The following is a 24,078-nucleotide window of genomic DNA, read 5'->3' as shown; positions in this document are numbered from 1 at the left end:
CTTTCAAACCTCAAGACGGAGAGATCCACCAGGCTGATGGAAAGACGTTGCAAATTGAAGGAGTCGGGACTGTGAAACTGGCAAGTCTGCACACTACCATCAGAGATATACTTTATTTTTTTTAAAAAAAGTATTTATTGAAGTTTTAAGTTTACAAAAAGAAAAAAGAAACACCAAATTGAACAATAACAAAACAACACATCACAATAAAAAACAGAAAAATAGAAACAATTAAAAAAAACAAAAACAAATCGAACCTTCCCATAACTTGTCTTTCATTTGCTTGTTTCCCTGACCTCCTCACACCTCCCTTTTTTGTATTCTAAGTCAATTATCCATTTCAGCAAATCCTTTCCCTCTCTTCAAATTTTTATCCTGAAAATTTATCTTGGTCTTAATATAAGTTTACTTTCCCTCCTTTCACCAATTAACAGTCTATTTTTCTTAAATCTTTGTTACATTTTTGCTAAAATCACATAGATTCATTCCAACATCATTCTAACATTCATTAATTTTACAATGTTTCTGTAAATAGTCTTTAAATTTCTTCCAATCTTCCTCCACCGACTCTTCTCCCTGGTCTCGGATTCTGCCAGTCATTTCCACCAGTTCCATGTAGTCCATCACCTTCATCTGCCATTCTTCCAGAGTGGGTAGATCTTGTGTCTTCCAATACTTTGCAATAAGTATTCTTGCTGCTGTTGTGGCATACATAAATAAAGTTCTGTCCTTCTTTGGCACCAATTGGCTGACCATGCCCAGGAGAAAGGCCTCTGGTTTCTTCAGAAAGGTATATTTAAATACCTTTTTCATTTTGTTATAGATCATTTCCCAGAAAGCCTTAATCCTTGGGCATGTCCACCAAAGGTGAAAAAATGTACCTTCAGTCTCTTTACATTTCCAACATTTATTATCGGGCAAGTGATAAATTTTCGCAAGCTTGACTGGTGTCATGTACCACCTGTATATCATTTTCATTATATTCTCTCTTAGGGCATTACATGCCGTGAACTTCATACCTGTGGTCCATAACTGTTCCCAGTCAGCCATCATAATGTTATGTCCAACATCTTGTGCCCATTTAATCATAACAGATTTCACCGTTTCATCCTGAGTATTCCATTTCAACAGCAAATTATACATTCTTGACAAATTCTTAGTTTTGGAGTCTAACAGTTCTGTTTCCAATTTTGATTTTTCCACCTGGAAGCCAATTTTTTTATCCAAATTATATGCCTCCATTATCTGATAATAATGAAGCCAATCTCGTACTCTATTTTTTAATTTTTCAAAACTCTGCAGTTTTAATCTGTCTCCCTCTTGTTCCAAAATTTCCCAATATTTCGGCCATTTAGCCTCCATATTGAGCTTTTTCTGGGCCTTCGCTTCCATTGGTGACAGCCACCTTGGGGTTTTATTCTCAAGCAAATCCTTGTATCTTATCCAAACATTAAACAGTGCTTTTCTGACAATATGGTTTTTAAACGCTTTATGTGCTTTGACCTTATCATACCAGATACGCATGCCACCCAAAGACATTATTAAAGCCTTCTATGTCCAACACATCAGTGTTCTCAAGAAGCATCCATTCTCTCAGCCAGCAAAAAGCGGCTGATTCATAACAAAGTTTTAAGTCTGGCAGGGCAAATCCACCTCTTTCCTTAGCGTCAGTTAATATCTTAAATTTTATTCGAGGTTTCTTGCCCTGCCAGACAAATCTAGAGATATCTCTCTGCCACTTCTTGAAACACTCCATTTTATCTAATATTTGCAGTGTTTGAAACAAAAACAACATCCTTGGCAATACATTCATCTTTATCGCAGCAATTCGGCCTAGCAATGATAGCTTCAAGTTTGACCATATTTCTAAATCCTTTTTCACTTCCATCCAACATTTTTCATAGTTATCCTTAAACAGATTCACATTCTTGGCAGTCATGTTAACCCCTAGGTATTTCACTTTCTTAACTAATATTAACCCCATCAGAGATGTACTTTATGTTCCAGGTGCTGCAGACAATTTGCTCAGTGTCCCACAGCTGACTGGACGTGGCTTTGAGATTTCCTTCAAGAGGAGCGTCTGTGTCATCAAGAAAGGCAAAGAGGACATTTTGCATGCAAAGTTTATGGATGGCTTATTCTGTATAACTTATGATGACAATGCTATTATGTCTAATGTTGATTCTTGTTGTGTTGCACAAACTAACAAAGTTCTTCATGCAGGATGTATTCATGAAGCACATCGAAGATTTTGTCACATGTCTTGGCAGGCGCTGGCCAAGATGCCTGGGTTGGTTGAGGGTTTGAACATCAAACCCTGTAAGTTTCACATGAAATGCAGAGAACAAGGTGAAGGTTGCTCCAAAAGGCAAGCAGTCTAGCAGGCAGGCTTCCAAACCCTACCAGCTAGTCCACGCAGACCTGGTTGGTCCACTTGCGCCCTCTTTGGGTGGAGCAAGGTACTTCATGGTTCTAATTGATTCTTTTTCCAGGTACATTCATGTGTTTATGCTCGAGCAGAAATCGCAAGTGTTTCCTAGGTTCAAGGCATTCTGTGCTTGGTTGGAGAATGTTCACAGTAAACGTATCGGCTGTCTCTTTACTGATCGGGGCGGGGAATTCACTTCTCAGCAGTTTGAAGCTTTCCTGACTGAGAAGGGAATCCAGCATGACTTGTCAACGCCTAGATCGCCATGGATGAATGGACTTGCGGAGCGAGCAAATCAGACTTTGCTTCAAGGCCTAAAAACCTTGTTGCATGATGCCAATCTCCCTGAGAAGTTTTGGGGGGAGGCTCTGTCAACGTTTGTTTACACCTTTAATCGCAGACTGTCATCACCTATTGGTTGTACTGCCTATGAGAAGATGTTTGGTAAGAAACCTAATGTCAAGCACATGAGAATCTTTGGTTCTGACATGTGGGTACACACCCCACAGAGCAACAAGCTTGGGAAGCGTGGGGCACATGGTTTGTTCATGGGGTACGAAAAAGGTGCATACAGGGTATGGATTATGGAGAGAGTCAGAACTTACAGGGTTAAGAAGTTCTGAGTGACGTCTCACATTCAGAGGCGGGTTTAGAACACGGAAGGGGAGTGTTCTACTGTCTCTCTGAGAGAGAGAGAGAGAGAGAGAGAGAGAGTGAGTGAGCTTAGCCAGGTCCGGGAGAGGATCGAAATGGGTGCTGTGTCACCGGGAAAGTTACGATCTGTTGTCTTTCTACGGGAATAAAGCTATTTGTAAGATAAGGAGGACATCGAGCGTCCGGCCTGATTTATTACGTACACACGGCTGACTGCATCTGCTTCTATCGCTGTGCAACGCTCTGCTACACTGCAGCTGGAAGCTGCCCAGAGGGAACAGAGGCACGCAGAGGAAGCGTGTGGGCTCCGGGGGCAAGCAAAGCTGCAAATCAATTCCCAATAGGTTATGGGAGGTCAGCTGACGCCGTGAAGCAAGCCAAGTCCGTGCCGGTGTGTGCTGAAAGCCAAGACGCTGGAGAAGCTGAAGCCAGCTGGAGCTGTGCCTAACGTTTGAGGCAGGGAGATCACTGGGAGGAGCTGTGCTTGAACCGGGAAGAAGCTACTACTGTTCGTAAGTAAGCTGGGCCCCGGGGGATGGCCGACAGCCATGAATCGTACTCCGTCCCTTTTGAGAAGTTGGACGGCAAGAACTGGGAGGAGTGAAGGAGGAAGCTCAAGGCCTGGCTGGTCGCCAAGGGTTTGTGGGAAGCCGTCCAACAGCTTCCATTACCCCAACCAGCAGCCGGAGCTTCGGCAGCAGATATTGCGAGCGCACACGCGTCACAGAGAAAGAATCAAAAGGCCCTGGGAGCTATAGTGCTCAGTCTGGAGGGGTCGCAACTGCCGTTGGTTGAAGGGCTTGAGACTGCGCAGGAGGCCTACCGTGCACTGGAAAGAGTGCACCATAGAACAACAGCTGGGGCAAGATACACACCACCAGACGCTTGTTTGAGATGAAGCTGCGTCCTGGGGACAGCATCAGGAAGCATGTAACCGAGATGATTTCTGTGTTCAACCAGCTGAGATTGCTGCAAGTGAACTTTTCAGAGGAGCTGAAGGTGTATATCTTGCTCAGCTCTCTGGACAAGAGTTATGACAATCTGTGTCTAACTCTGGAGTCGATGGATCCGCAACAGCTGACGCTGGAGTACGTAGCAGACCTGTTTGGCCCTATGCCACAACCAAGTCTGGGCAAAGCCAGGTTTCTGCTGACGCTGACAGATGATTTCACTCAGAACTCTTGGGCGTTCTCGCTGAGAACGCAGGAGGACGCAATGCAACTGATCAAGGATTGGGTTGCAGAGGTGGAACTAAGGTTCTCCACCAAGGTGAAGGGGTTCAAGTGTGACCGAGGTTCAGAGGTCACTGGGTCTGCTCTAAAGAGTTTCTTTCGCCAGAGGGGGATACGTCACAAGGTGACTTCGCCTCAGGAGAGTGGCGTGGCAGAGCTGAGGAGTAAAGCTCTGGTTCAAGCATCAGAGGTTCTACTGTGTGACTCTGGTTTGCCTCACAGTTTCTGGGGGGAGGCAGTAAAGACGGCCAATTTCACGATGAACAGATGCTACAATTCAGTGGTAGGTGACACCCCGTATTTCTTGCTCAACGGACAGAGGCCGCAGGTGCATTTCTTCCGTTCGTTTGGTTGCAGAGCCTTGGTGCCTGTACCAAAGTGTCTGCAGCAAGAGGGTGGTCCAAGGTACCAGGAGATGATCTTCTGTGGGTATGAACCTACGACAAAGGGGTGGAGATTTGCATGGCCAGAAGGTGATCAGACCAAGCTTCTGATCAGTAAACATGCTGAGTTCTATGAGCAGCAGGAAAGTAGGGCGAGGCGCAAAGTGAGCCCTGACATTCTCTCAGATTGTCTGTCTGAATCTGAGGAGGAGGGAGAGCCAGGTAATGGTGACCTGATCGATGATCAGGGTGAGCACCAGGGGAAGGCGTCTCCACAGGTTGTTAAAGGAGTGTCCAAGAGTGAGCCCTCATCTCCTGTTAGAATAAAGGAGAAAGCTCACAGACAGGTCAAGTCAGAGGGGGAGTCGTCTGATGAAAAGGATGCACTTGCTGGCCCCAGTGGGTCAGAAGAAGCACCCCAGTTTGTGCCCAGGCGGTCATCTCGGGCAACAAAGGGAATTCCACCTGAGAGGTTTCGAGTCACAAATGCGTGGGTTGGTCTCGCACAGTGCGAACCTGAGATTTGTGAGGAGGCTCAACAGGCAGGTGGGAAGGTGTGGAACACAGAGAGGTCTGTAAAGGTGTGTTCACAAGTCCTCTCAGAATGTGATACGAGAGGGGGTATGGAGAGAGTCAGAACTTACAGGGTTAAGAAGTTCTGAGTGACGTCTCACATTCAGAGGCGGGTTTAGAACACGGAAGGGGAGTGTTCTACTGTCTCTCTGAGAGAGAGAGAGAGAGAGTGAGCTTAGCCAGGTCCGGGAGAGGATCGAAATGGGTGCTGTGTCACCGGGAAAGTTACGATCTGTTGTCTAGTACGCAGGTCTGAAAGGGCGACCAAAGGCAGACCTCCAAAGAGATTTGCTGATGAGTTTGCTAAGACAGCAACTGCTGTTCTTAGTAGCTAAGAGAAGGTGTGCGAACCTTCAAGCTTCAAGGCACCCTAGCTCAGCTGAAGGAGCACTTCAACATGAAGGATCTTGGTGAGGTATCCAACTATCTTTCTCTGCAGGTGGAGAGGGACCAAGCAGGTAATTTTCTGGTACACCAAACACAGAAAATTGCTGATGTATTAACCAGGTTGAATTTGGTTGATGCAAACCCAGCAGACACACCGATGGTGACAGGTTACCAGGTAGATAGTACTGCTGAAGCGTTTTCTGACACTATGCTGTACAGATGCATTCTAGGCAAGTTGAATTTTATTGCTACATGCTCAAGACCTGGCATAGCTGTAAGCACTAACCTGATTAGCAGACATGCTAACAATCCTACTGTTCAGGATTGGAAAGCTCTGAAGCGCATAGCCCGCTATTTGAAAGGGACTTTGCACTACAGGCTGAGGTTCACCAGTCAGAAGACTGGAGGTCTTGAAATCTTTGCAGATGCTAGTTTTGGAAGTGACACCACGGATGGTACAAGCACTTCTGGAGTATGCTACATGTAGAACCACTGTCTGTTTGACTGGCTGTGCAAGAAGCAGACGACAGTAAGCCTAAGTTCCTGTGAAGCAGAACTCAATGTTCTGTCATTTTCACTCATGGATTGTGAATGGTTGATGCAACTGTTTAAGGACATTGGGGTGTCTGTGAAATGTCCTATACAAGTGTATCAAGACAATAGATCCTGTTTGGCTTTGCTGAACTCAGAGAGTTGCAAGCAAAGAACCAAGTACTTGCAGATTAAGCTACATCGTGCAAGAGAGTGTATTCAGAAAGCACTCATTCAGGTGTCCTACATGGCAGGAAATGAAATTCCTGCTGATCTGTTGTCTAAGGTTGTTAACAGAGAACAACTTAAGGTTTATGTACAGAGGTTGCAATTGGGTTGAACCACAGGTACTACAGGTTACACGGAAAGGGGGAGGATGTTAGGATATTTCCGTTCCACCTTAAAAGGGAGCAGGCTTTGTGAGTCACAGAGTCTGCGTATTTCCTGTTCACAGGAAGTTTATGTTTTCTATTGCTTTCGTTTCTCTCTCTGTGCCTGAGCAGACCGAAGCAGGCAGTCATGTTTTTTCTTTGTTCTGACCAACGCTGAATAAACTTCTGAATAATGCTCTCCTGCGTGCATCTTTCGCTGTGCGAATTCTGCTGATAGAGCGTGCATCAGCTCTGGATTGTGGCAAGCTATTTCTGGAGCTCGTGCCGCTAATTGCTGATACTGTATCTACGGGAGATCGATGGATCGTCCGGAGGCGATGTGGGGACCGTGATGGGCTTTATTTCCCTGGCAGTATCCCAACACGCTTTCCCATAGAAAGGAATGCCAAATGGATTAATGCGTTCCAGACTTTTAAGAACCCCTAAAAGTCATCTAACATGAATTTTACTCTCTTAACAAGACCACTGATCCACAAAATAAAAGCAATCATCAATGTACTGTATGATAAGATAAAGAAGACAGTATTGTAGATGATAAAAATGAATTTTTTTTTTCCTGACCTGCACTGATGATAGTCATTGTTTGGATGGGGGGCTTTGATCCATTTCCGCAGTCACACAATCAATCAATCAGTAGCTGAACTGTGTTCCACACAGTCACAAAAACAAATGAATCGGAAAAGCCTCCGAAACAAAAACGGCAAATAAAGAGCAAAAACAAAAGCGGCAAACTTAAGTCTGTTGAACTTCCGAAATGTTCAGAAACCAAGGCGCGGCTTCTGCTTTGACAGCTCGCTGGTTTGTCAGCGCTCTCCTCTGACAGCTTCCTCATTTTGACAGCTCTCTGGTTGACACCTACCTATTTTGACATCTCCTCTTCACATCTCACAACCACCATGACCCCCACCAATGTCAGTCCATTTTCCCCCAGGACCCTTCTCCTTGTATCCTCCATTTTCACCACCTTTCTTCCCCACTCCAAGACTGCCATGTCCACACAAACCCAACACCTTTCATGTCCAAGATTACAAATCGAACAGCGACATCTTGATTTTGGAATTGTCAACATGGTAAAGAAAGGGTCGTTAGATGGCCTAGGTGACTTTGACTTTTGCTTGCCGGAAACCCATGTCCTCCTTCGCTATTCCGTTTTACCGACCCTTACAGCCCATCAGACCTGGGAACTATTCATCCGCTCACCAGCTTATACCCACCTTGGGAAACTTATCCTCACCCGAGATGGCACCTGGAATCGAGCCCGCTGCTTAAATGGCTCCTACACACTTTTCTCTGACGCCGTTACCCTCCAACCACTAAACTGGACAGTATTGGATAATGGCGGAGGGGAGTCAGTATATATGGACCGCAATAACCCAACAGACTGCCTAATCCACAGATTCTATTGTCAATGTGTCGACTCCATACCCTGCCCCACCACCCTCCAAGGAGTCTGTTTACGAAGGTACTGTTGCGTATGGGACATTGGCCTCGCCTCCACATGGGACGGCAAAGCCTATCTAGAAGGGTGGCACCACTCCACCACACTGCCCACAGAATGGGACACTACCGGCCCACAAAGGTGCGGAGGACTAGCTACAAACCTTACCTACCTACACCAACAAGACTCTCTACACCCTGCAGGTACAGCACCTTGACAAAGGAAATCACTAAACAAACAACCTCGGACAACTGCTGGATTTGTGCAAACGCCCCAGCCCAACTCCGAAGTGTCATCCCCTTTCTTGGGGTGCCCCTCACCCTACAACAACATCTTTCTGCCTACGTGGAATCCTGGAACTTAACAGCGGTAAACTTGACCCATCAATACATTTACTTGACTGGACCTACCAAAGGAGACCTGTGCCGGAAATTCAGCGGCGAAGACAGGGTGATCGGAGACAGTACTTGTAAGTACATCATTGATATTACCTTGACCGGTAGAATAACTGTGTGGCAACAAGACATCCCCACTGTCCACCCAGACCTACTGTCCGCTTGGAAACGAGTAATGAACTTGCCCAATTCCTGGACCCCCTCACCTATTTCCCAGTGTTTTTTCTGTGCATTCCTCACGGGCCGCATAGGCTCTTGCCTACAAGGACTGTTCTGGGTGTGTGGCCATCGTGGCTACGTATGGGCTAGCCCTCACTCCTGTGGCACCTGCTACCTTGGGTTAATCTTACTCGGGGTCAGGGTCACCCCTGACGTTCCCTCAGGAAGGAGACGAAACAAGAGGGAGAAGGACCTTTCAGAAATGTCAGATGTGTCTGCAAATGGAGAGACCTATGGCAGAGCCCTCTTCCCGGCCTACGAAGAAGGTCTAACCATGTAGATATTCTTAAATTGACTGATATTCTGTTAACGTTTATGGAGGAGTCCAATGCAGCCACCCAGTCTATTTTAATGGAGCTAACGGAAGTCAGGCGAATGACGATTCAGGACCGACTTGCTTTAGATTATATTTTGGCCTCGACCGGAGGCGTTTGCGCCCTTGTGGGGACAGAATGCTGCACATATGCCTCTGACCAAGCCTTAAACATCAAGGGCCGTTTAAACAACATTCACAAATTGACCGACGAACCTAGGAATATCCAACATGAAGGCCTCTCTGACACCCAATTCTGGAGCTGGTTACCCGGGTCCAGGTGGATAAAACAACTTTTAGGAAACAGGCTCATGATCTTGATCGGTGTGGCAATTTGCATTACTTTGTTCTGCTGCACTATTCATTGTTTTCCGCTCTGCTGTCAAATGTGCAACACTTGCGCTCCAGTCATTCAGCTGTGCACGTCCACCCGCCCCAGGACGCTCCCTCAGCCATCAGGTGTCCCTTCTGCCTGCATTGAAATGAGACCCTTCAGAACCCAGCGGAACACAGACTTCGGTTATGACATGTCGGATTTTTACTAACTTGTGTGGAGAAAAGGATTGCGCGGTGCCCACCTTTGCAATCTTATCTTCCAAAGGGGGGAACTGTTGCAGGAGAAACGCCCCATGTTCCTTTAGTGTTCAGTTCTGCACAAGCACAACACACACACACACGCACCCCTCTCAACCACTCCCGACCCCGGGGATGTCCCTTTTAGAGAGACATCCCCGAAAAGCCTTCCGTAAATAAGGAAGCGCTTGAACTGACAGCTCGCCTCAATGACAGCCTGTTATAGCCCTATGTTTGCCTGGGTTGACCAGTTCCCTGAACTTAGGTGAACGAGCTGCCGCTTCAGCCAATCAGCGTTACCGAACAGCGCGCCTTGTGGTGACTACGCAGGTACTGCAGGGGCTGCACCTACTTCCCAATGCTTTTGACAGCTGTTAATACAATGTATCCGGATTTAATTGACTGTGACTAATCCAATCAAAATGTATCAAGGTGCTTCCGCCAAGCGAACGTGCTTTTGACTTCTAACGGGTTTCTGTTATAAATTCATAGTAAATCAACCGTACATCGGATTTGCACCGGACCACTTTTATTTTGCTCCATGAAGGAAGGACTATCAAAGGGGGGTGGTTTGATCCAGGACAGCCATAATCCCTTGAGCGTACCAACACGTACACAGGAGCCCTGCCCGGTTGGCATGCCAACCTTAATGGTCCTAGACAGAAGACCATCAAGGACACAAAGAACCTGCATATGGGAGTGGATTCAACTCGGACTGAACAACAAAGGACAATGATCAGCTCTTCCCTCTGGGGGCAGGAAACTGCCACTTCCCTTTGTCCCCTGGAAAGTACTCATGGGGAGGGGGAAAGGAGGGACCAGCCAGGTGACGAGATGCTCAGGTTACCTCCACAAACTCCTCCCGCAACCCCTCCTTTTTGTGATGTATCACTGATGTAGTTGTGATGTAGTTTTAGGGGTGTAGTTTGGGGGATTAGCAACTAATAAAAATTGGGATCTTCTTTTGTTCGGGGCTTCCATCTTGCTTCATCTTGTTGTGGGTGGGAGTCCTGTCGAGACAGTCTTAAATAAAGACCAAGCCTACAGGCTGCTGTTTGCTCCAATTATCCTGGTTGGTGTCTTTGCTTTTGTCCAAGGGAGCCTTCGAATTTCTCCATTAACACTACCCTTCCCCTTCCTTTCCCCTTCCCTTCTCCTTCCTTTCCCTGGGAAGCAGTGCCTAGTGGTTAATGACTTGTAAGCATCACCTAGTGGTTCAAGCGAGGGGCTGGGAAGCATCGTCTAGTGTTTAGAGCAAGGGGCTGGGAAGCAGCGCCTAGTGGTTAGAATCGGTGACTTAGAAGTAACATCTAGCGGTTATAGCAAGTGCCTAATGGTTAGTGACCGGGAAACAGCAGCTACCAACATCTAGTGCCTGGGAAGCAGTGCCTAGTGGTTAGAATCCTGGACAGGGAAGCAGTGGCTAATGGTTAAAGCCGCTGACTGGGAAGCAGCACCTGGTGGTTAGAGCGAGGGGCTGGGAAGCATTGCCTAGTGGTTGGAGCTCTGGCATTTCGACCCACAAAAACTGCAGCCGAGTCGTCAGGAAGTACATTTATTATCTTATAATGTTCTGTATCTAATTGCCGTTTCTGCAGGCGGCAGACCCGGAGGTTGCGCTCTTTTCCGCGTCGGCCGAGCCTCCCCAGGCAGGAGCAGTCGGTAAACCACCGCTCAGTGCATTAGCAGGCTGTGCTTGGGCCCATCCACCCTCTCCAGCTTCTCAAAGTGCTTGCGGGCGTTGCGGATGTTGATCAGGGTGGCGGCAGAAGCTGGAAGGGAGCAGAGAGACGAGGGGTGAGCTTCCCTGCGGAAGTCCCCGCCACTGGATCCCCCAACATCAGACCTTTCGCAGGAGTTCTTTCCAAATTTCCCCATACTGGTGGAACTCCCTGCCACTGGATTCCCTCGGCATTGGACCGCTTTCTCACCTTCCCGATACCCATGGAACTCCCCGCTGCTGGATTTGTGGAGGATTCGAACCTGAGCCTTTGCTTCCCCTGCCCCCGAGCAGTCCGGCGGGGCAGCAGGAAGGCAGGGATGGAGAGAGCTCCAACCACTAGGCTTCCTCTACCCTTTCAAACTTATGTATGGAAGGGGAAAGGAAAGGGGGAAGGAAGGGGGAAGGGAAAAGGGAAAGGGGAAGCGGAAGGGGAAGGGAAGATAAAGTGGAAGGGGATGGGGACGGGGAAGGGAAAGGGAGAAGGGAAAAGGGAAGGGAAGAGAAAGGAGACGAGAACGGGGAAGGGAAGGGGAGAAGGAGAAAGGGAAAGGAAAAAGGAAAGGAAAGGACACTGGATTCCCCCGGCATTGGAGCGCTTTCCCACCATCCCCACACCAGCGGAACTCCCCGCCACTGGGTTGGCAGAGGAACTGAACCCGAGACTTTGCAACTTACGTATGGACGGGTCGGACATGACAACCATCACGTAGGTGTTGGAGGTGAAGATGTCTATGAAGGCGGCAAAATTCGAATTGCGCACCTCCATGCTCTGGAAGGAGGCAGCCAGTTTGCTGGGGGAGTGGGGAGGACATTTATGAGCGCGGCTCGACCGTTCCAGGATTCAGATTTGCAGTTTTGATTTTACAAATTGATATTTATATGGATTTTAATGTTATAAATTCAATATAAATAGTAGGTTATTTTCACATCAAATTGATAAATATTATAAATACAAAATAAATACTTTATTAAGTCGGCATGAAATTTATAAATATGTTAAATAGATATCAAATTGATAAAGATTATGAAATAAGCATATATTAAATCTATTATTACAAATTGTATTATACAATGAATATATATGTTATATTAAATCTGCATTAGATTTATACATAGAATAAAATATAATTATTGTATTTATATCAACTTTATAAATATTATAAAATAAATAAGAATATTAAATCTATCAAATTTATAAATAGTGCAAATTAAGCATAAATATTATATCAAATTTGTAAATATAAATTGAATTATAAAACAAATATAAATATTACATTAAGTCTGTATTAAATTTATAAACCAAATATAAATACTACATTAAATCTGTATTAAACTTAGAAATATCGATCAATCGCCAATGTTGTGAACTGTATTTTGGGGAAAAGTTTAAATTGACATTTTAGACTTGTCAATTAATCAACTACCCTCCCTCCTGCCTCATGGTTACCATATTTCCTTTCTACGTCATAGCATTTGTATTTTTTCCTACTTATCTTTCATCATTTCAATTGTCACATTTTAAAATAAATATAAGATATGAATCATAAAAAATTACATTTTAGACTTGTCAGTTAATCGACAACATTATCGCCTCATTTTATTTTATTTTTAAATTAAAAAATCATTTTAAAATTTGAATTTTAAGAATTTTAAATTTGAGGATTATAATTTTAGGCTTGTAATTATAAATAATATTTGATGTCATCAATTAAGTTTATAAATAATTATATTTATGAATCCCCCCCCCCCCCGAAACAGCTGTCTAAACTTTAGACAGTAACATATTTCTCACCTGCAGCTCAGTTTGAATTGTTTGATGATATTGCTGATTTTCTCGAATCGGTGGATATCGCGCTGCTGTTTGCACTGATAGTGGGAAATCACCTGCATGGAGGGGGAAACCAAAATAAACAAGTTTTATTTCTACAGAAAGCATTTGTTATGGGCTTGGTCTCTCCTACAAACACAAGACGACTCTGGCTGTTAATTATTTCAGATTTATTGCTAAAACAACAAACTAGGATGGAGCTCCTCTACTCATCCTTCTCCCCAGAAGATGGAATTGCCCGGAGTGAGCTCTTTCCCCTTCCCCAGCACGGAAGCCCCCACCTTCTCTTCCAGTATCTTTTGCCTAAGAGATTTGGGAGAGAATGCTTCCTGCATTCCAACGTCTGACTCACTATTGGAGCTCTCACATAGCTGCCTGTCACTCTGGCCCTGTTTTTCTCCTCCCCTTTGTTCTGAGCTCAGATTGCAGCAGCTCTCCCCCTCCTCTCTGCCTTCGGCTTTTAACTGTTCTCTCACTATGCCTGCTTCTTCTTCTCCTGTCAGCATCTGAGCTTCGCTGACATCATTGCCCAACTCCTTTCCCAGAATGCTTTCCTGGAGAGGCAAAAAAAAATTTATATACTGTATTTTTTTTTACAGAAAAGGTTCAGCCTTTTAATATCGACAAGCGAAGGAAGGTTTTATTTTCAGGATAATACATTTTCAGAGCAGGGTGGATTTGATTTGAACCAAATCAATTTAAATCACGGCTTAGATTGCTCGTCAGTTAAGGATCTCCTCTGATTGTTGATATTAAGAGGGGGTCGGCAAGGCTGAACCTTTCCGTAAAAAAGGATTTAAATGAAGTTTTACTTTATTGGGAGAAAAACAAGCATTTCCTTAATAGCAATTTAAACCATTTATTTAACTATTTGTTACTATTAATAATAAGAAATAATGTTGATGATAATAATAACAACAACCCTATCCCTATTAATAATAATTATAATTTATTCTTTATACCCTGCCTATCTGGCTGGGTTTCCCCAGCCACTCTGGGCAGCTCCCAAAATAATAATAATAATAATAATAATAATAATAATAATAATCCTAAGTCCTATCCCTATCTCTAACCCCTATCTCTAATAATAATAATAATAATAATAATAATAATAATAATAATAATATAATTTATCCTTTATACCCCGCCCATCTGGCTGGGTTTCCCCAGCCACTCTAGGCAGCTCCCAACATCATCATCATCACCCTATCCCTAATCCATATTCCTATCCCCAATAGTATTAATAACAACAACCCTATCCCTAATCCCTATTCCTATCCCTAACAACAACAACAACAATAATCTTACCAGGAAAGTCGCCCGCTCGAAAAGAAGGACCTCATCGGCTTCAATGATCTGTGCAAAATTCCTCAGGTTGGTCTCTAGTTGCTGAACGTTTGGGATCAGCTGGTAGACTATGCTGGACCACGCCTGCCCCGCGAAAAATTGAATGAAATTGAATGAATTTGTGTTATTAAATCGAATTAACGAATGAAATTGAACGAATTTGTGCTAGTAAATGAAACTCCATCAAACAAAATTGAATGAATTGGTGTTATGAAATTAAACTAAACTGAATTCACTTGAATTAAGGCGTTTTTTTTTTCCTTTGGAAAAATGAGTCGCACGTTGGCAAGTTGAACAGAGTCTGTTCCGGAAGTCCGCACGAAAACCAAAGCGCAGGGAGCTCCTAATAAAATCCATTTTGACTGCTGCTGCTGCCATTGTGAGTGCTGGGGAAGGCTGCTCCCTCCTGCAGGCCAATTCCACCGGGCCTAGGGGGCAGGGCCCACACTCACCACCGCCACAGCTTTAAGAGGCTCCAGCGAGGCCTCAGGACACTGGTGTTGCTGCTACTGCTGCAGCAAATGTCAAAAATGTTTTTACATATTTTTTAATGTTTTAAACGTGTTTTTACTTTGTTGCACCACTGTGAACGGTGGTTTTTATTTATGTATTTTTATTTTATTTTATTTTGGTTTGGGGTGGAATAAATGTTGAGTGGGGTGGGGATTAGTTTTATTTTAGTATAATTGTTTTTGGCTTGTTTTGCTTTTACTATTTTGTTTGGCCACTGTAAAGTTTGTATTTTGCTTTTTAAGGGGAAAGGGTCAGGGCTGCCTGGGAGTGGGCCTCAGCCAACAGAATGGCTGGGGCAGGTTCTGCAGGGGCAGAAGCACCAGAACACCCGATCTCAGTGATCACGGGCAGGAGGAGGAGCTACGCTAAGACCAGACCATGTCATTACAGAGCAGGCAGGTTTAGTCGTTGTCTGAGGACTATCCCTGCCTCCGGGTCTGGTCCTGACCGGACGGATACTAGAATCAGCAAGGGATACCCACATGACCTGAAGGTGCTGCTGTGCAATGCCAGGTCAATGATGAATAAGACCACTGCCATCCATGACCTGATTGTGGATGGAGGACTTGACCTGGCATGTGTGACAGAGACTTGGTTGGATGAAGCAGATGGGCCTGTCCTTGCCGCTGCTTGTCCATCAGCTTTCTCTTACGCACAGCAACCCAGGCCTTGTGGGCGGGGAAGGGGGGTTGCAGTGATTTTTAGGAAGTAATTAGTTTGCACCAGGCATCCTATTGGGAAGACCCAGTTCTCTGAGTGCATGTTCTGGAAGTTGGGCAATAGGGGCATTACAGGCTTTCTTTTGGTGTACTGACCTCCCCGCTGCACCAAGGATTCCCTGCCCAAGCTGCTTCAGGTCGTGGCAGATGTTCTCCTGGAGACACCTAGTTCGGTTGTCCTGGGGGATTTTAACATCCATGCCGACACGACCTTACAAGGGGCCGCTTGGGACTTCGTGGAAAGCATGGCCTCCATGGGGCTGTCCCTGAATAAGTCTGGCCCAACCCATAGCCGCGGACATGCCTTGGACCTGGTGTTTACCTCTATGGATGTTGGTGATCTGACACTAAGTAAAAGCGAAATGAAAGAAATGCCATAGTCAGATCACTTTCTGGTGCAACTGGACTTCTCCGCGACCCTTCCCCTCTACAGGGAGGTGGGACCGATTCGGATGGTCCGCCCCCGCCACTTAATGGATCCAAATGGTTTCCAGAGAGTGGTAGGGGATGTTTTATCCCATGCTGATGGCCTTTCAGCTGATTCCCTGGTGACTCGCTGGGATACGGAGTTAACCAGGACTATTGACTGTCTGTCTCCGATTGCATGGAGCCCGAACAGCCCCGTGGTTTTCCCCGGAGCTGAGGGTGATGAAACAATTGCTGAGACGGCTAGAGCGTCGGTGGCAAAAAACTCACTCTGACTCAGACTGGACACGGGTTAGAGCTCAAGGTCGAGCCTACCAAATGGCGATGGCAACGGCGAAGAGGACCTTCTTTGCCGCTTCTATTGCATCTGCAGAAAACAGCAGCAGGAGACTCTTTCAGGTGGTTCATAATCTATCGGAACCACCTTTGTCATCGGGGCCTGGTAGGGACCCCAAGATCTCCTGCAATGCTTTTGCAAAGTTTTTTGCAGATAAAGTCGCTCAGATTCAGAAGGAGGTAGACTCCACCGTGGTAGCAGGGCCAGGGCGGGAGAGTGTTAGAGTCCTGTCTAGTCATGTTATATGGGATCAATTTCAATCTGTTACCTCCGAGGATGTGGACAGGCTGCTTGGACGAGTGAAACCAACCACCTGTCTTCTTGATCCTTGTCCATCCTGGCTGATAAAAACAAGATGGGAAGGGCTGGGCAATGGGCTCCGTGGGGTGGTGAATGCTTCCCTCTGCGAGTGAGCCTTCCCAGACCCACTGAAAGAGGCGGTCATTAAACCGCTTCTTTAAAAAATGTCTTTAGACCCAGCCAATATGGCCAACTATCGCCCAGTCTCAAATCTTCCATTCTTGGGCAAGGTGATTAAGCGGGTGGTTGCTGAACAACTCCAAGCACGCCTGGAGGACGCGGACCATTTGGATCCCTTCCAATCGGGATTCAGGCCTCACCATGGGACTGAAACTGCCTTGGTCGCGCTGGTCGATGATCTCCGGCGGGCTAGGGACAAAGGTGAGAGCTGTTTCCTAGTTCTGCTGGATCTCTCAGCGGCCTTTGAGACCATCAACCATAACATCCTTCTGGACCGTCTAGAGGGGCTGGGAGCTGTGGGCACTCTTATACAGTGGTTCCACTCCTTTCTCCTGGGCCGTGTCCAGAAAGTGGTGTTGGGGGATGAGTGTTCGGACCCCTGGGTTCTCACTTGTGGGGTGCCTCAGGGTTCTGTCCTCTCCCCCATGCTTTTTAATATCTATATGAAGCCGCTGGGAGACATCATCAGGGGGTTTGGGCTGGGTGTTCATCAGTATGCAGAATTAAGTTGAATGAAATTGAACGAAATTGTGTTATTCAATTGAATTGAATAATTGAAAGGTCCAAGTTTGAGGGCGTTCGGGAACCAAGGTACGACTGTATGGGCAAAAAAAGAAAGAAAAGGAAAGATTTTGGGTGCACCTTGTAGAGAGTTTCGTCCCAGATGGAGGTCCGGAAGCAGGTGCACTCCAGCGGGCGCGAGAGCCGCTTCAAATCCTCTTCCCTCTCCTTGAAAATCTGCAGGAGAAAAAAATCCGTTCTGGCAGCAGGTTGGACTACATGACCGCAGAGCCCCTTCCCCATTTAAATCCCTCGCCCATCAGACTTGATTTAAACCCTTTATTTACAGGAAGGTTCAGCCTTGCTGGCCTCCTCTCAATAGGGACAATGATTTTTGGAACAATAAAACCCCCTTTTTACAGGTTCAGCCTTGCCTGTATCCTCTTAATATTGGCAAGCAGAGGAAGGTTTCCTTTCTGGAATAATAAAATCCCGTTTTACACGAAGGTTCAGCCCTGCTGGCACCCTCTTCATATTGACAATCTTGGTTTCATTTATCTGCTCTTATTTTTACCTCTATCCCCAATTCCCCATTTGCTTCTCCTCTTAGAAAGACGTAATTCGGACAATAGGTTGAGATTTAAGAAGCCAGCCATTTCAAACCAGTTTTAATGCATGAAATTGCATGAAATGGCCTCAAATTCTTCACCATTTGCTCACCAGTACAGAAAATCAGTACTGAAATTGCATGAAATGGCATCAATTGGTTCCCCATTATGGAAAACTGATCATGAAAGTGATAATAGTGATAATAGTATTATTATTGTTGTTGTTGTTGTTGTTGTTGTTGTTATCAGCAGCAGGGAAGTTGGCCACAGTGATAACAGGATAATTATAATAATTATTATTATCATGATTAGGGAAGTTGGCTAGAGTGACAATAGTCTAATAAGTAGTAGTAGTAGAAGTAGTAGTAGTAGTAGTAGTAGTAGTAGTATTTGGGGGGTTGCAACTCCAGTCCTTCCCCAGCGCAATATTCCCCCCAGGAACCTAAGCGCCTCTGAGTAAGTGCAGAGTGCTTCCTGGCTCTCGGGAAGCCGACCCCCCCACACACCCTCTTAATACAGACAATCGGAGGGAGGTTTCCTTTTGGAATCCGAAAATCCTTCCTTTTACGGAAAGGTTCAGCCTTGCTGAAATAGTTATAAGAGTTAGGAATACGGATAGGGTTATTATTATTATTCTGTTGGGAGCCACACAGAGTGGCTGGGGAAACCAGATGGGTGGGGTATAAATAAATTATTATTATCATTATTATTATTATCAATATTAGGGTCAGGGATTCGGGTTAGAGATAGGGATAGGATTATTATTATTATTATTATTATTATTATTATGTTGGGAGCCGCCCAGATGGGCAGTGTATAAATAATAGCATTATTATTATTATTATTATTATTATTATTAATACCACTACTACTACTATTATTGTTGTGTATTGAGTCAAAGGATTTTATATCTGTATTATTGGTGTCTGTATTTGCATTAGGGTAAAGTAACTGCCTTTTGGTTCCAGAGGGTACAGCTACTATTGGTTCATTTAAGCTGCTGTATTTGGATCCTCTGTCTTATTGGTTTCCTCCAAAAGGCAGGACTGTGATTGCCTGATATTGTTCCCTCCAAAATGTATCCTTTCTAGCTAGTTCCCTGTCCCTATAAATGTAGCTCTCCCCTCCTCAGTTCTCAGTCTTGTTGCTGTAATAAAGAAGCGTTACTACAGAACTGTCTCCAGCATATTATGTCAAGAGAGCTGAAATCACAAACCCCACGTCACAACAACTGGCGACGAGGATGGGATCCGGAATGCTGAGGAGCGGTTAAACGCAGCCCTGCCTCAGAGTCCGGATTGTAGCTAAGAACAAAACTCACTGGCCGGCTGAGAAGACGACCCTGCCCACAGGACAATGGAGAGTCCAAGGGTATTGGAGCCCTTCCAGCCATCAGAGCCCCACACGTGGGAAGACTACGTCGAACGCTTTGAGTTCTTCGCAGTGGCTCAAGGGATCACCGATGCCAGCAAAAGAAGGGCCACATTCCTGAGCTACTGTGGGCCTGAGACCTTCAAGCTGGCCAAGGCATTGCTTGCTCCAGCGAAGCTAAGTGAGACACCTCTCAAAGATATTCTTGCCTGCCTGACAAGCCATTTGGCGCCTACTGAGACCAAGATGGCCCGGCGGTTGGAGTTTCATAAGAGGCAGCAGCGTGCTGGGGAGTCTGTATCTGCATTCCTAGCTGAACTGCGGAAGCTCGCTCAGCACTGTGACTTCCAATGTCTGGAAGAGACTCTCCTGGATCGGTTTATCGGTGGTCTGAGCAGCAAGAAAGCCAGAAGACGCATCGTGGCTAAAGAAGAGGTTACCCTTGCTTCAGCCTTGAAGGAGGCCGCTGCCACGGAGAATTATGAAAGAGTGGAGCTTGATGCCAGTCGCAAGGTCCCTAAGATAGAAGTTGCGCATGCCATGGACGAGCTAGAGGCTACTCCGAGCCAAAGCCCAGTCCGTGGGGTTGAGTCAGTGCGTCAGGCCTGCACAGTGCACAAAGATCACCGAGGCAGGTGCCCTGGTTGTGGCGGAAACCATGAGCGGAAGAGTTGTCGTTTCCGGGATGCTATGTGCCGGACGTGCGGGAAGACAGGTCACATCGCCAGGGTCTGTAGATCGGCGGCGCTGGGAGCGACAGGAGCAACTAGACTGGAGCATCGCAGACCGTCCACGGCAAACCATGTTCTAAAGGACTGCCACTACGTAACGGAGATCAACGGGAGGGTCGTGCAGTTTCCAGCGCAAGGCAAGGCACACGTCAAGGTGAAGATTGAGGGTCAGCTGTGCGACATGGAGGTGGACTCCGGATCTGGATTCACTATCGTGTCGGACCAGACCGCGAGGACATTCTTCCCCAGGGGTAAGTTGCCCCCTCTGGAGCCCTTCCCGGCAACCTTGCAGTCATACTCAGCGGGCCGCATCCATGTCATGGGGATGTGTGCCGTGAGAGTACAGTTCCGGGACAAACAGGCGGTACTCAAACTGGTGATTGCGAAGGGCAGTCGCCCCAGTCTCCTGGGCACTGACTGGTTCCCCGCCCTGGGACTGAGTATATCAGGGCTTAATTCAATCCAAACCTGCCCTGAGATGAGCAAGGCATTATGCAAAGAATTTGCCGGTCTCTTTAATGGAAAACTGGGTTGTTATAAAGGGCCCCCAGTTGACTTCGAATTGGACCCTGGGGTGGCCCCAATCCGACTCAAACCAAGGCGAGTGCCATTTGCACTGCAACCCAAGATCGAAGCAGAGCTGGATAAATTGGTCAAGCAGGGAGTTCTCTCATCCGTGGACTCTGCTAAGTGGGAGACTCCAATTGTCACGCCCCTTAAAGCAAATGGGGAAGTCAGGATCTGTGCAGATTACAAATGTACTATCAATAAGGCACTCAGGGGAAACTCATACCCCATTCCAGTCGTATCACATCTGTTGGCTAAACTGGCTGGGGGCAAGGTGTTCGCCAAAATTGACCTGGCACAAGCTTACCAACAGCTGCCAGTAACCCCACAATCAGCGGAAGCACAGACTATTGTCACACATAAAGGGGCGTTCAGAGTAACAGATTACAATTTGGAGTTTGTGTGGCCCCAGGGATTTTTCAAGGGCTCATGGAACGCCTGTTAAGAGGTCTGCCGGGGGTCTTGCCATTTTTTGATGACGTTTTGATTGCTGGAAAAGACCCACAGGAACTGGTTGCGCGTGTCCGTGCAGTGTTGCTCAAGTTCAAGGAGGTGGGGTTGCAACTGAAAAAGGAAAAATGCAGTTTTGGGGTGCCAACCGTGGATTTCTTGGGGTTTAAAATTGATGCATCAGGCATCCACCCCACAGATGCTAAGATTAAGGCCATCATCGAGGCACCACGACCACAGAACAAGACGCAGTTGCAGTCATTCCTGGGACTTATTAACTTTTATCATTCGTTCTTACCCCACAAAGCTTCGGTAGCTGAACCATTACATCGACTGTTGCAGAAAAAGAATGTGTGGCGATGGGGGCAGGGGCAGCAGAAGGCTTTTGACTCCTTGCGAGGAATGCTGAGTAGCAGGAGCGTCCTTGCTCATTACGATGAGTCGAAGCCGCTGGTCCTGGCATGTGATGCCTCTCAATACGGCCTGGGGGCGGTGCTGAGTCATAGGGAACCGGATGGGTCGGAAAAGCCCATCTCTTTCTATTCCCGTACGTTGTCGCCCACGGAGCGCAACTATGCTCAAATTGACAAAGAGGCGCTTGCAATTGTGGCAGGAATCAAAAAGTTCCATGATTATGTGTATGGTCGCCATTTCTCCATTGAAACGGACCACAAACCACTGTTAGGGTTGTTCAACCCGAACAAACAAACGCCACAAATTCTCTCCCCCAGAATGTTGCGTTGGTCTATATTCCTGAACGGGTTCCAGTACACCTTGACCCATGTGCCGGGGAAACGGTTGTGCCACGCTGATGCGCTGAGTCGATTGCCTCTTCCTGGCGGGAGCAATGTGGATCCTGCTCCAGCGGAGCACATAATGATGCTGGAAACACTTCCGGGGGCTCCTGTAACGGCTACTGATATAGCTGAGAAAACGAGGAAAGATGCTGTTCTCTCCCGTGTGCTCACTTGGGTGGGGAGGGGGTGGCCAGGTGGTCCGCATGAAGACAAATTCAGGCCTTATGCGACAAGGCAGCACGAGTTGTCCATGCATAAGGGTTGTCTCCTGTGGGGAGATAGGGTGATCATCCCAGCACCACTGAGAAACAGGGTTCTTGAGACGCTTCACATGGGACACCCGGGAATGGTCAGGATGAAGTCGCTAGCCCGATGTTATGTGTGGTGGCCTGGAATGGACCAGAACATAGAACAATGGGTACGAACATGCAAGGCATGCCAAGAGGTGCGGCCAGAAGTGGCCAGAGCACCAGTTCACTGGTGGGAGCAGTCCAGATCTCCCTGGAGCCGGCTGCACTTAGATTTTGCTGGGCCATTCCAGGGGAAGGTCTTTTTGGTTATTGTCGATGCATATTCCAAATGGTTAGAAGTGGCGATGGTCCCTAGCATGGCATCAGCTGCCGTAATCAAGGTGTTGAGGCAGCTGTTTGCAACCCACGGGTTACCTGAGACCATTGTATCAGATAATGGGGCAGCTTTTGTATCCCAAGAATTCAGGGCATTCTTGGCTGATAACTTCATAAGAGGGGTCACATCCGCGCCTTTCACCCATCCTCCAATGGGCAGGCTGAGCGCATGGTAAGAACAGCCAAAGAATCCATTGCGCGCTTAATGGAGGGTAACTGGTCAGCTCGCATCGCGCGAATGTTATTTTTGCAGCATGCGACGCCGTGTACTGCGACGAGCAAGTCGCCAGCTGAGCTGCTCTTGGGTAGAAGACTGGTAATGGTGCTGGATTATGTCCACCCCGATAAAATGCCAAACCGTAATTCAAGAGAAACCCCCCAGGCTGAGGCTGACACAACAAGGTATCTCGCCCCTGAAGATCTGGTCTGGGTGAGGAACTATTCACGAGGTCCGCGGTGGGTGGCTGGTGTGGTCACCCGGACTAGTGGACCAGTGTCCTACTATGTGACCTTGGAAAATGGGCAAGTTTGGAAGAGACATATAGATCAGCTGAGGCGCCGGGCGCTCAGCAGGGAGGGGTCAGATAATTCATCCCTGGCTAACGACGCAGAGCTGCAAGACCAGAGTGAAAATGGCCCAGAGGTGCAGTCACCAGGGGCTTCAGCAAATGAACCAGGGTCTGCTAGTCCTCAGGATGACGAGGTACAGGTAGGGGACCCTGCGATGTCTGGGACTCCATCTGTTCCTGACGAAACCCCTATAGCACCCCCCCCCTACCACAGGTAACATCCAATCCAGAACCGGCAACACCTGTTGTCAGGAGATCAAGTAGAAGTTGTAGGCCCCCACAGTACCTGAGAGATTACGTCTGCAGTGCTCACTAGGGGGGGAGGGGTGTTGTGTATTGAGTCAAAGGATTTTATATCTGTATTATTGGTGTCTGTATTTGCATTAGGGTAAAGTAACTGCCTTTTGGTTCCAGAGGGTACAGCTACTATTGGTTCATTTAAGCTGCTGTATTTGGATCCTCTGTCTTATTGGTTTCCTCCAAAAGGCAGGACTGTGATTGCCTGATATTGTTCCCTCCAAAATGTATCCTTTCTAGCTAGTTCCCTGTCCCTATAAATGTAGCTCTCCCCTCCTCAGTTCTCAGTCTTGTTGCTGTAATAAAGAAGCGTTACTACAGAACTGTCTCCAGCATATTATGTCAAGAGAGCTGAAATCACAAACCCCACGTCACAACAATTATTATTGAGGGTGGATTTGATTTCAATTGAATTGATTGAAATTGCAATTTAAATCACGAGTCAGTAAGACTTGATTTAAATCCTTTTTACAGAAAGGTTCAGCCTCGCTGGCACCCTCTCAATATGGCTAATTGGAGGCAGGTCTCCTTTCCGGAAACCCTAAAACGCTGGCAATCCTCCTAAGACCGATAACCTTAGTCTCTAACCCCTGTCCCTATCCCTAATAATAATAACCCATCCATCCAGCTGGGTTTCCCCAGCCACTCTGGGCGGCTCCCAACATCATCA

General features: G+C 46.6%; 1 protein-coding gene and 1 long non-coding RNA gene across 3 annotated transcripts in view; one reads left to right on the top strand and one right to left on the bottom strand.

The window, feature by feature from the left end:
- The first annotated feature begins 182 nt into the window (after window positions 1–182).
- Window positions 183–24,078, top strand: part of LOC310753909 — a 395,356-nt gene continuing 371,460 nt past the window's right edge. The window contains exon 1 of the long non-coding RNA XR_014543499.1: window positions 183–1,568. This is a non-coding gene — a long non-coding RNA (uncharacterized lncRNA). The remainder of the gene's footprint in view (window positions 1,569–24,078) is intronic.
- The window catches only part of LOC310753899 (ras-related GTP-binding protein A-like), a 48,867-nt gene continuing 35,846 nt past the window's right edge, over window positions 11,058–24,078 (bottom strand). For both annotated transcript variants that reach the window (XM_083595247.1, XM_083595248.1), the window contains 5 exons: window positions 17,534–17,629; window positions 14,378–14,500; window positions 13,034–13,125; window positions 11,917–12,032; window positions 11,058–11,290 (listed from right to left, as the gene is read on the bottom strand). In XM_083595247.1, coding sequence (XP_083451373.1) covers window positions 11,193–11,290; window positions 11,917–12,032; window positions 13,034–13,125; window positions 14,378–14,500; window positions 17,534–17,629 — 525 coding nt within the window. In that variant the 3' untranslated portion in view covers window positions 11,058–11,192. The remainder of the gene's footprint in view (window positions 11,291–11,916; window positions 12,033–13,033; window positions 13,126–14,377; window positions 14,501–17,533; window positions 17,630–24,078) is intronic.

This window comes from Podarcis filfolensis (assembly GCF_964270895.1).
Source record: "Podarcis filfolensis genome assembly, chromosome: W".
In the NCBI taxonomy this organism is placed as follows: domain Eukaryota; kingdom Metazoa; phylum Chordata; class Lepidosauria; order Squamata; family Lacertidae; genus Podarcis; species Podarcis filfolensis.
The sequence above is the reverse complement of the archived record's forward strand: the minus strand, read 5'-3'. Positions and strand labels throughout refer to the sequence as shown.